General features: G+C 38.6%; 1 protein-coding gene and 2 long non-coding RNA genes across 4 annotated transcripts; 2 read left to right on the forward strand and 1 right to left on the reverse strand.

Moving 5' to 3' along the window:
• The first annotated feature begins 4,397 nt into the window (after positions 1 to 4,397).
• LOC130688768 (uncharacterized) lies at positions 4,398 to 4,674 on the forward strand. The gene is made up of 2 exons (XR_009000530.2): positions 4,398 to 4,535; positions 4,597 to 4,674. It is a non-coding gene; the product is annotated as an uncharacterized LOC130688768 (long non-coding RNA).
• A 3,577-nt stretch (positions 4,675 to 8,251) lies between these two features.
• LOC130688757 (uncharacterized) lies at positions 8,252 to 10,544 on the reverse strand. 2 transcript variants are annotated; one of them, XR_009000513.2, is made up of 8 exons: positions 10,366 to 10,544; positions 10,269 to 10,293; positions 9,944 to 10,175; positions 9,691 to 9,843; positions 9,001 to 9,629; positions 8,876 to 8,947; positions 8,678 to 8,817; positions 8,252 to 8,605 (listed from the first exon to the last, which is right to left on the reverse strand). It is a non-coding gene; the product is annotated as an uncharacterized LOC130688757 (long non-coding RNA). The 2 variants fall into 2 exon arrangements; XR_009000514.2 differs by lacking the exons at positions 8,252 to 8,605; positions 8,678 to 8,817; positions 8,876 to 8,947 and having other exon boundaries at positions 9,552 to 9,634; positions 10,366 to 10,534.
• Positions 10,545 to 11,280: 736 nt separating this feature from the next.
• LOC130688716 (mitochondrial ribonuclease P protein 1 homolog) lies at positions 11,281 to 12,716 on the forward strand. The gene is made up of 2 exons (XM_057511731.1): positions 11,281 to 12,473; positions 12,539 to 12,716. Exons 1-2 carry the CDS (start codon positions 11,307 to 11,309, stop codon positions 12,677 to 12,679), a joined length of 1,308 nt encoding a protein of 435 aa, XP_057367714.1. The 5' UTR covers positions 11,281 to 11,306; the 3' UTR covers positions 12,680 to 12,716.
• Positions 12,717 to 12,732: the final 16 nt, after the last annotated feature.

Here is a 12,732-nt window from a genome sequence, read left to right on the forward strand (position 1 = left end):
ATGCCTAATAACTCACTATCTGTTGGTCTGAATGAAAAAAGAACCACATTTTCGTAATCCTCGTGAAATTTGGGGTCGAATCCATGTGTCAGTAGGAAATACCCGAAAATCGTCAAAAATCACAAATTTCCCTGAACTATAGTTCAGGAAAAATCGCGATTTTGGCCAAATTGGACTTTTCGCCAAAAACAGGTCAAAATAGGTGAGACACACCTTAAATTTCACGAGGATCACGAAAATCATATTCGTTTTGTTGTGGACCTAGTATTTCTGGAGATATAGTCTACTTCCGCTCACTTCCGGTAATTTTTTTTTTCAACTTCGCAAAAACTAAAAAATGAACATTAATATGCCAAACATTTTAAGCATTTTGATCATACATGAAATGGTGTAGTGGCTTCTTTCGTGCTTGTTTTTTTATTTTACTGTTGGTGATCGCGCGAATTGATATACTTATGACACAGGGACTAGTAGCAATATGTATGACGCTAATAGGAAGGTATACCTAGTAAATACAGATCATAGCATGAAGATATACCACATAATATTATTATAACGTATCATGCACGGCCATCTGATGTATAGTCAGGTTTAAAAATAAGCCGGACTTTTTCTTATTTTACGTTACGCTGTATTTTATTAGCACGCTACGGGAAATTACCTAATACTGATAGCTCTGAGGTAGAGCGTCTGACTACGGTAATCGAAAGTCAAGAGTTCGAGTCACGTATGGTTTCTATCTGCTACAGGATTGAATTACGGTTGCGACATTCAGAGACGGAAATATTAAATTGCGTTGGGACGCACAGCAAGATTATTACAAGTGCAAATAGGTTTCCTTCAAAAGACATGGAAAAATAGTTAATTAATTTACAAGACTCGTGGCTCTATGGTTGAGTATCGGCGTCGCACGCCAGAAATCAAGGGTTCAATCCCCTAAAGAGTCCAATTGAAACTAAATAAATAAATATACAAAATAAATATTCAATATCATTAATGCACTAAAAGTTGTAGAATCTCCATGAAGTGAGATTAAAGTGCACTGTTCCATAAACAATGAAGTCGTATAACAACGAAATATACTCCACTGATTGGGAACAGCAAAAATGGAAAATATAACATGCGTCCATAAAATGCCATTGCGACATAAATAAGGAAATGTTCACATTAGTGAACAACGCAGAGGAACTGCAAGATAGTAAAAAAGACAAGATTTTAAATTTTTTTTAAAGAATTTGTATTGACAATATTCTGCACAATTAAAAGACTTGCAACTTTGAAAGGGCAAAACAGCCGATTTCAAAGTTGCTGTCAACCAAGGTAGGGGGAGACACTACCTCAGTTGACTCACCGGGGAGATTACCCGGTGCGTGGCTAAGAGAAGCCGGAAGAAGAGCGAAGGTCGCGGACAAGCTTTTACGTGAGCGATTAACCGTTAATTCGGATTTTTGGGTAGCCCCACAGCCCTCCAATGATATCATCGAACCATGGGGACCCCCACGTCCCCTTTCCGGACAGCGCACTCACAACCGTTTACTGCTGATCACAGTAGGGGCATGACCCCCTACGGGCTTATTAAAAATTTAAGGGAAACGGGGCCACAGAAAAGAAGGGAGCCCAGATATGCACTTCAATTTATATAAATTTAATACTTTGTTTTTGGGCCGCAGCAACGACTGAAGGTAATGGGCAGGAAGCATTTCCCAAAAATTCCTTCGGGCTTCCAACCGTTATCATTAGGAAATTTGGTTCGACTAGATACCTCTTTTGATTCAGTATGATTCTTAACCTATTTAAAGAAAACGAAACATGAATCAATTTTTAAACGTTTGCCTATCAATATATTCAATAAGGATCGGTGCAATCCTTCTTTACCTCTTGTTTTGGTGAACTACTGGTATTAACCGTATTCAGCTAATGGTTTGACAGACATAGTGCTTGCTTGGATGGTAAGTTGACGGGTAGCGAAGAAACTAATCATTAAGCGACTACCTATTTTCTAATACCTATGCAAATAGCACAATAAATGGCATTTTAATTAGTTATAATCATGGGTTTCCAAGCACAAAAAAAGAGACAGACTTATTGGCTGAGACGGTTCAAATGTTCCAACTTCTTTCAGGACCCCTGCATCAGAATGACAGACTGAGGATGAGTTCGGAATTCGTGAATTGAGATAGCCAATTTCGGTAATATACTTGATCTCTTTCATAGTAGGGATGTAATCTAAATTTGCTGTACAATGTACAACAAAAAACAAAGCAGTAAAATAATTCTGTACAAAAAATTTACAAAATTGCATTTTGTTACACCTATTTGGCTTTGTAAAGTGATACTAACTTACAACATAGTCCTGTGAAGTTGGTCACCGGGCATGACAAGCAATACATCTTCGTTATAACTGAAGCAGTCTGTTTCAAGAATGCTTAGGTTGTCCAAACACACTGCATAGTGACTGATGGATGACCATGATGGACCACCACAGCATCTATGGGGAACAGGAGAGGTTAAAAGTTTTCTTTCTTTAAAAATCTATTTATTTCATAACATACCGTGATGAGCTCTTCTTTTTAATGAGCAGCCCTCTCTAAGTACTTGCATAAGTAATGCTTCAAAACTTGGAACAGCTGAAACAAGCGGTTGTGATAAAAAACTTAATTATTATTACTATTAACTATTAACTTTTCATTTTGAACTGCATTTTGCAGCAATGATAATAATAGCAATAATTGCTTATTTTAGGTATAAACAATATGTTTGAGTAATATAAAGTCGTTGTCGGTTGTTGCGGTGTGAAAATAATACACAATAACAATTCTATATTACTTAAACATTATACTTAAAACACGCAATCATTCTAATTGTTATTAGAAATACATTCATTATACTTACTGCAGTACAAAATGGATATTTAATAGTTAATCGTAATAATAATAAATTTAAGTAAGTAGAATATAACAAAGGAATTATCGTATAGTTCTATTTTAATGAAATTAAGTTATTAATTAAAAAATGATATAGTTACATGGCTAAAATACGTAAAGTTGTATTTAGAAAATTAAATAGGAAGCCGGCCGATAGATGGCCATAGTTGTAAAAAGAAAAAAATGTCGGGAAAAAAAATCGCACTTTTTCTTTTTTACGACACGTAGCCATCTACCGCTCAGACTCGTTATTACTGGCGTAGGCAATTTCAGTCCATTGGATGCCATTCGCAGTTAGTTCAGTAGCGTGGATGAAGAATAACGCGTGGCTGGAGGAACAATTGAAAAATGGATAAGATAATACAACAAAAGGATGGTAAGTATAAACATTATATTGGTTTTCAATTATTAATTATTGTTTATTAGATCAAATTATGAAGCTGCAGGCCCAGTTATTGGAACAACACAAAGTATTAGATAACAGCAAAGCTAAGGATGGTAAGGCCTAATATGTAATGATTCTATTTATTTGCTTTTATTCATTTGTGTTTTGTAGCTCAAATTTTGAGTCTACAAGCTCAGCTAGGGGAAAAGAACAAATTGGAATGGAACAGTTTTCAAACAGTGAAGGAGGTTTTTCAAAACTCTTCGCTAACTGAACGTGAGGATGAGTTGGCATTAGGCGAACACAGTCATGTACCTAAACTTTTCAAATAAGAATTCAAAATAAGTATAGAATTTTAACAAACAATTATTTATTGTTTAGTTATTCAGTCCACCACCTGACAGTGTGTTAAATTTAAATTCTGCTAGTGCTGCACTAAAAGAATTGTTAGTAATAAGTCCATGCAGCGAAGGAATTGAACAATTGTGGGACTGTATTTGGGCCGAAAATGGGTGTGGTACGGAAACCGAGATATGGCACAAGTTAAACATAAAACATGGATTAGGTTCTTTTCGGTTTTTTGTCTATCGAAAAAGTTTTTTTAATGCTATTATTTTGTATTCACAGAATTTTAGCAGGGGATCAAGTCAAGTCTGGAAGTGTTACAGGATGGAAGAGTCAGCCTACAGTTGAAAAACACTGAAAGTGCATTACGGTTAAGGTATGAGGTAAAGTAATAGAGTATGCAAATTGTCTAATGAGAAGTACCATCTTGTGTGAATGAATCCTGTATAACAGCAATCCTTTATAGTTCTGTCACAGCTAGAAGCCTCAAATGATTCTGCTTCCTTTGCTAAAGAACAACTTGTCCTTTACGCTCAGAGTGTTGGTGAAGCTGAGTACTTAAATGGCCCTAAAGATGTTTCACTTCACTGGCATTGCAGCGATGAACATCATACATGGACTCTTTAGGTATGAATGGAATTTTCTTGAAAATTTTTTGAATTTATGACAAAGCATTTCTCCTACTTTTTGCCACCCATGTCTAATCTAAAAAAAAAATTATCCAACAGGAAAGGATTTTTAGCATACTGGGAACACAACTATCAACAATGCAACATTCTAGGGGTGCTATTTTATCATTCAAGAGCCTTATACAATGATTATCATCTGCAATTTGTATGGCCTTTCCCAAGCTTCTACCAGAAGTTGAATCTATGAGTCATGTAAGTCACATGAGCAACAATTGAGATGCTTAATGGTGTTATTTTTCTTTTCTCAGCATAGGTTAATAGTAACATTGCATCTGAAAAGATTCTTGGTTGGGGCAAGACACTGAATAAATTGTATTGATTCGATGGATGACATGACATTTCTATACTTAATTTGGATTCCCGAGACGGTATTTTATATTTAAAAAATTGAAGTGCATATCTGGGCTCCCTTCCTTTCCGTAGCCCCGTTTCCCCTTGACTCGTAATAAGCCCGTAGGGGGTCATGCCCCTACTGTTCGGTATATATAAAAATAACATATACCGAGGTTTGGAGGGCTCTGGCCGGAAAGGGGACGTGGGGTGCCGCTTAGTCCGATGATGTGTTCACGGAGAGCGATGTGGCTACCCACAAATCCGAATTAAAGGTTAATCGCTCCTGTAAAAATGTTCCAAATCTTCAGCTCTTCTTCCGGCTTCTCTTAGCCAATCACCGGGTAATCTCCCCGGTGGGTCAACAAGGCAGTGTCTCCCCCTGCCTGGGTTGACGGCAACTTTTGAAAGGGATATTGGCCCTTTTTAAAGTTGCAAAAATAATTGTAATATGCAGAGAATTGTCAATAAAATTTTTTCTATAAATTATTTTGCAAAATTTGTTTCTTTCATTGCCTGTGTTTGCTGTGTTCACACATTACATTTATCAATTTCTTTTTATTTATCCTGCTCAATTCCCATTTATTGTTTTTGCAACCTTTGATGGTAAGCATTGTTTCCATTGCTTTATCGTTTCTTTGTAAGTATTCAATTATTATTTATTACACTTTTTGACTTCTTCAACTTAGATTCAAGGAACATCGTGTAATGCCTGGATATTTTCTATAGTAATTTTGTATTTGCAATTTATTTTACTCGTATGGGTACCGATACCCAGACCTTCAGCGTGCAACGCCGATGCTCTAACATTGAGCCACGAGATATATCTAAATAAATTATTATCGCATATCATATGTTATCGTCTAGGATGTTTATGCAGTCTTTCACAACAATATTTTTATCTTTCTAATGTTTTATAAGGTCCATAGCTCTGTGGTAGAGCCTTTAGCTGCGATACCTGATACTCTGGGTTCAAACCTCAATAGATATATAATATTGAAGCAAAATAAATGTGGGAAAGAATATTGCAGCATTGCATTTCAATTTTATTCTAAGTGTAAATGTAAGTCCGTAGGTGACAAGAAATATTCTTTGGTTACTTATAAGTTCATGGTGGGAATAATGGTAAAGCATGTAGTTGTCATGCTGGAATACTAGGGTTCCATCCCCATGTCAGTTAATGTGTAGTTAAATAATAAATACAGAAGTAATTAGTGTAAAATAGTTTTTATTGTCCCTCCTTCCACCCACATATCTACCACTTTACGTACATTTTAATACAACATACAAAATACAATACATACACAAATACATACAACTAACTCGTTGGCTGCCACGCCACCATTTTCTACAATCGCTACTGTCGCTATCCTAGGGATAGCGACCAAGGGGGCCTGGTAGGCCGGGCTGACACGGCGATGAGACCTTTCCGGGAACGCACACCCCCGGTCTCATCAGCCGCATCGAATAAGGGAATTCCCTATGGTGCGTTGCCTGAGGGCCATTCGGCCAATTTTGGGCAGTGGCGCTGCTTCACCCCATGGCAGATAAACCATGGAGCAGAACAGCGCGGCCCGTCCCTGTCAAGCTATAAAAAAAAGGGGATCAAAGGGGTCGGTGGCAGCCAACGAGTTAATTAGATTAGCATTACATAATACGAAACAAAACAAAACAATACCACGATGAGGCGACCACGAGGCGAAGACGGCGCGACGGGCGAGGCGAAGACGGCGCGACGGGCGAGGCGAAGACGGCGCGACGGGCGAGGCGAAGACGGCGCGACGGGCGAGGCGAAGACGGCGCGACGGGCGAGGCGAAGACGGCGCGACGGGCGAGGCGAAGACGGCGCGACGGGCGAGGCGAAGACGGCGCGACGGGCGAGGCGAAGACGGCGCGACGGGCGAGGCGAAGACGGCGCGACGGGCGAGGCGAAGACGGCGCGACGGGCGAGGCGAAGACGGCGCGACGGGCGAGGCGAAGACGGCGCGACGGGCGAGGCGAAGACGGCGCGACGGGCGAGGCGAAGACGGCGCGACGGGCGAGGCGAAGACGGCGCGACGGGCGAGGCGAAGACGGCGCGACGGGCGAGGCGAAGACGGCGCGACGGGCGAGGCGAAGACGGCGCGACGGGCGAGGCGAAGACGGCGCGACGGGCGAGGCGAAGACGGCGCGAAGGGCGAGGCGAAGACGGGCCATATAACAACATTTTGCACGATGTTCCACGATGATCTCCTACTGGCCGCTGCTTATTTACTATCGGCATTCCATCACTTTTTTTCATTTTGCTGTCATGGCGTTACCTAAATAACAAACAACGATATTACAATATTACATTTGAACGGGCAAATGGAAACTTACTTTTAGATGGCTTGAGAGAGTTAATACTCAGAGATCGGAATCTTGAAGGTCTTTTTACATGGGACAGAAAAGGAAAATGCCCTGGCTGTAAACGATAGAAGTAAAACCAACTGTTAATTTTTGGAAATAAAACATTGTTGGTGAAACTATAACAGAGATGGCTATTCGACTTACAGCTGTTACTCGAAGACTAAAAAGATTGTGGGGCCAGGAATTACGAAGAAGAAAGTAAAGACTTGGCAGTCCTACGCAAGGATATTAAATGTAAAGAAAAGTCATATTAGACTAAGAAAGAAACTTAAAATACCACAAGAAAATGGTTTTGGGGTCCATGCCTATGTGTGTTGGTTGGTTAGGTAGGAATGGCAGGAAGACTGCTGAAACGGCGGTAATTTTTGTTGGCTCCACGACACAGAGGTATAAACCACCTTTGCCAGATCCGAACTGATAGTTGATGAATGGATAAAGTGCTGCAAAATCAGACGAAGATATTCAAATGACAACACTTTTGCCACTGTCACAACCTCTGTACTTTGTAAATAAAGTTTCGTGAGCTATTCCTTCAAAGTAGAATCATACTAATTGGATTCTAGTATCAAAATGTAAGCCTTATACCTTTAAATGAGTAATTTTATCACATGATTGAACGCAAAAGCCAGAATATGCTGCCAGGCTTTGTGTTTGACAGCTGGCATAGCTGATCTCGTTAAATAAGAAATCTATTTCATCTGGTTGGCTTCCAAAACACAATCAAAACACTTCATCGTCGGTGGCATACCGGTTTTCGAATCTTCTGTTGTATATTAACACAGTTAACAAACATTCGACCGGATTTCACTTATCATGCGTTCTAACTAAACAAATTAATTGCACAGCAGCGTCATCTTCTTTTTTAATTTAGAATCAAGACGGAATTTTCGTAAGAATTCACTTATTTTTTAATGCGTGAAAAATACTGCTGTGAACACGTCCATTCTGTTTCAAAAGCGAAAATTCACGTCCCCCCACCCCCAACAAGTGTGACTAGAACTTGTAGGCTGCGGCTTTTTAGACGAGGATAGCGATTCTACATTTTTTCTCTAAAATTAGAATTACTATTTCTTACCTGCTGTTTTTGCATATAAAGAGCCGCACAAACTCACCACATTGTTCTCTTTCGATTTGAAAATGAATAATACAAAATAGGAAAATTAAGTAAAAAAACACATAACACCAGATAATCAATTGGCAGCCGTATAATATAATTCAAAAGCATGCACAACAGCATCCGCGCACATAATAAGTATGCTAATGTGTATGCCTGTTTGCTGTTAGTGTCAATGACAATTTCACGAAGAAAATTTGAAAACAACGCTCGACATAGAAATCTCTGAAATGGGTTAACACAGTACCTAATCCATGTTTTATGTTGACTTGTGCCATTTCTGGGTTTCCGAACCACACCCATTTTCGGCCTAACTACGGTCCCACAATTGTTCAGTTCCTTCGCTGCATGGACTTATTATTAACGATTCTTTTAGTACAGCACTAACAGAATTTAAATTTAACACACTGTCAGGTGGTGGACTGAATAACTAAACAATAAATAATTGTTTTTTTTTTAATTCTATACTTATTTTGAATTCTTATTTGAAAAGTTTAGGTACCTGACTGTGTTAGCCTAATGCCAACTCATCCTCACATTCAATTAAGGAAGAGTTTTGAAAAACCTCCTTCACTGTTTGAAAACTGTTCCGTTCCAATTTGTTCTTTTCCCCTAGCTGAGCTTGTAGACTCAAAATTTGAGCTACAAAACACAAATGAATAAAAGCAAATAAATAGAATCATTACGTATTATGCCTTACCATCCTTAGCTTTGCTGTTATCTAATATTTTGTGTTGTTCCAATAATTGGGCCTGCAGCTTCATAATTTGATCTAATAAACAATAATTAATAATTGAAAACCAATATAATAATGTTTATACTTACCATCCTTTTGTTGTATTATCTTAACCATTTTACAATTGTTTCTCCAGCCACGCGTTATTCTCCATCCACGCTAATGAACTAACTGCGAATGGCATCCAATGGACTGAAATTGCCTTCGCCTGTAATAACGAGTCTGAGCGGTAGATGGGTACGTGTCGGAAAAAAAGAAAAAAAGTGCGATTTTTTTTTCCGACATTTTTTGGCCCACCCGGTGATTGGCTAAGAGAAGCCGGAAGAAGAGCTGAAGATTTGGAACATTTTTACAGGAGCGATTAACCTTTAGTTCGGATTTGTGGGTAGCCACATCGCCCTCCGTGAACACATCATCGGACTAAGCGGCACCCCACGTCCCCTTTCCGGCCAGAGCCCTCCAAACCTCGGAATATGTTGTTTTTATATATACCGTACAGTAGGGGCATGACCCCCTACGGGCTTATTACGAGTCAAGGGGAAACGGGGCTACGGAAAGGAAGGGAGCCCAGATATGCACTTCAATTTTTTAAATATAAAATACCGTCTCGGGAATCCAAATTAAGTATAGAAATGTCATGTCATCCATCGAATCAATACAATTTATTCAGTGTCTTGCCCCAACCAAGAATCTTTTCAGATGCAATGTTACTATTAACCTATGCTGAGAAAAGAAAAATAACACCATTAAGCATCTCAATTGTTGCTCATGTGACTTACATGACTCATAGATTCAACTTCTGGTAGAAGCTTGGGAAAGGCCATACAAATTGCAGATGATAATCATTGTATAAGGCTCTTGAATGATAAAATAGCACCCCTAGAATGTTGCATTGTTGATAGTTGTGTTCCCAGTATGCTAAAAATCCTTTCCTGTTGGATAATTTTTTTTTAGATTAGACATGGGTGGCAAAAAGTAGGAGAAATGCTTTGTCATAAATTCAAAAAATTTTCAAGAAAATTCCTTTCATACCTAAATAGTCCATGTGTGATGTTCATCGCTGCAATGCCAGCGAAGTGAAACATCTTTAGAGCCATTTAAGTACCCAGCTTCACCAACACTCTGAACGTCAAGGACAAGTTGTTCTTTAGCAAGAGAAGCAGCTCATACCTTAATGGTAATGCACTTTCAGTGTTTTTCAACTGTATGCTCACTCGTCCAACCTGGAACATTTCCAGATTTTACTTGATCCCCCGCTAAAATTCTGTGAATGCAAAATAACAGCATTAAAAATACTTTTTCAATAGACAAAAAACCGGAATTAATTCTATGTAAATGGTCGACTGAAAGTCGTTACTTGTTAAAAATGGTAAATTTGTGTTCTGAAATAGAAAAAGTTAAGATTGTATTATAACCAAAAATATCAAAGATGTTTTTTTTACATTTGTACCCACCATGCTTTTTCTTGCTTCGATGGATGTCCGCCTACAGTACAAACCAATTATTAGGAAACACGTGAAAACTTAAAAAACACACCTCAAACCACGCGACATCGACAAGGATTTCAATAGAAGAACGTCCATTACAGCACCCTCTAACGGCACCTTCAACGTACGCCCGGCAAAATGAGATGGCAGACGTTGCCAAATCATTGCTAAGCAGTTTATCACTTCTTCACTTAATGTCTTATATCGTGGCCACCAGAGCTATGTTTTGAAATGTTTCGGAATGAAAGCAAACATAGAAAACTAATTGTTAGAAAAATGCGATGTGTCTCTTCTTTGGAAAAGGCAAAATCTTACCACGTTCCTTTTTTAATTTGATGAAAGTTTAATTTTAAACACAATCCCGTCTAATGCACTTATCTAAAAAAACTTGAAGTTTCACATAAAAATGCGAAGAAATAATCGCTCATAGATGTCGTTGCCAGCAGCGCCAGCAAAATTCGCGGGCCGTAGACTTTTCCTAGAAAATATAATAATCAACTGCACAAAAATAGGAAAATGGACATTGAGTTTGACTATTAAAATTTATTATTTTTAAGAAGCACCTAGCAATATTAGTTAACAGTTTCACAATTCTTCAAAATTTTCGCTATCTCATGTAATTAATGTACAACAAAATTGGTATAATGTTTGTTAATCAAGTTTTTACTTTCCCGAGGGAAAACTGCATTCATTTTAACATTCTATCGACGGACTCAACTTACACATACTTACAAACTTACACATACACATACTTTCTTCCGTTGTTAGCAATCTGCTTAAATGTTCGGGCTAGTTTTATCTCATCCAGTTAGCCATGATAGCAGACGATATTCGTAGTAAATTATTTTCATTTGGCTTTTTCCGTCGTCTGCTAGTCTAGGTGGTATCATCCTCATCGACGATCCAACATGTTTCTTACCAGTTTTATGAAATCGGTTTATCGTTTGCAACACACAAGTCGTCAGGCTGTTCCTTTCACTTTTAGGTTAGCTATCCGGCAACAAGTTCCTTGTCATAAATACTGTTCTGAGGAAAACCCCCCAAATACTCAATCAAAGTCTAATCATCATGTTACATTGACAGAAGATGTTATAAAAACCTTAACTGGAGGGGATCCAGACATGGTAAAGCGACTGAAGCTTGCCGAGTTTGAATACGAAGTGTCAAAACAAGAAGGAGCAAGAACGCCGTCTGAATTAACTCTGCAGCATTGGAAAGAACTGCTGACATTATCTTCAACAAGCAAACGGAAGAAGTATCTATTATTTCTTTTCAAAATTGAAATGACAAAGTTGAACAGGAAAAACAAAAAGGATGAACAGAAAGTTAAACGAGAAGCAGAGAAAGAGGCAGAAAAAGAAGCAGACAAATTAAAAGACAAAAATGATGAACATATTGAGTATGGGCTAGGAAAAAACACAATTTGCCTGAAAATTTATGAAACCAAAATGGATCACTTCCACAACACCAAAATGTTAAAAGCTTCCATATTTGATTTGCCTGTTGTATATGATCTTAGTTACGATCAGCATATGACTCCTCAAGAACAAAAGAATGCTGCAAAGCAATTGGTACTTTCTTTAGTGGCAAATAGGGAGCATGATCATCCTTTTCCTTTCCAGTTTTGCAATGTCAACTTTAATGGACCAGTGATGAAACATCTTCTTAAACTTGTTCCAAGTCTCTACAACCCTGATTTCCCAGTCAACATCAGCCCCAAAAGTTACCTTGACATTTTTCCACGAGATAAGCTCATTTATCTAACACCTCATTGTCAAAACGAAATGACTCATTTCGATCCCGACAGCGTCTATATTGTCGGATGCTTAGTGGACAAAGGCGAAAGTAAAGCCCATTCTTTAGCCAAAGCCAAACGAGACAATATCCAAATGGCTAAATTGCCTCTCGATCGGTATCTCAGTTTCGGTGGCGGCAGCGGGAAAAGTCTGACGTTGAATGCCATGATAAACATCCTTCTGGAACTTAAAACTCATGGAGACTGGACCAAAGCCCTTCAGTTTGTTCCAAGGCGAAAAATCCGAGAATTTCAACAATTTCCAGAGGTGTCTAGAATGGTACATTATTGTCATCTAATAAGTCATTTAAAAAATGCATTAAAATAAATACCATTGTTTTCCAGAAATATCCGAAGAAAAATATGGAGTCGAGAAAACGAGTGATTGGAGATCTGGATGAGTTATTGTTTTCGGATGTCCCACGAAGAACTGATGTCCCCGGCTCAAAGTCGGACAGACGAAAAACATCGCTCTTTGATGAATAGTCATGACTTTCGTAAATAAACAGTTAATATTTTCTAAGCTCCTGCCTTCTTCC

The sequence above is a fragment of the Daphnia carinata genome, chromosome 9 (genome assembly GCF_022539665.2).
Source record: "Daphnia carinata strain CSIRO-1 chromosome 9, CSIRO_AGI_Dcar_HiC_V3, whole genome shotgun sequence".
NCBI lineage: Eukaryota > Metazoa > Arthropoda > Branchiopoda > Diplostraca > Daphniidae > Daphnia > Daphnia carinata.

What these genes read in the sequence shown, in the direction of transcription:
- LOC130688716 (XM_057511731.1), top strand. Translation starts at nt 11,307, where the DNA reads ATGTTTCTTACCAGTTTTATGAAATCGGTTTATCGTTTGCAACACACA. An exon ending in TTCCAGAGGTGTCTAGAATG is followed by an intron (nt 12,474 to 12,538) that starts GTACATTATTGT and finishes ATTGTTTTCCAG; the next exon opens with AAATATCCGAAGAAAAATAT.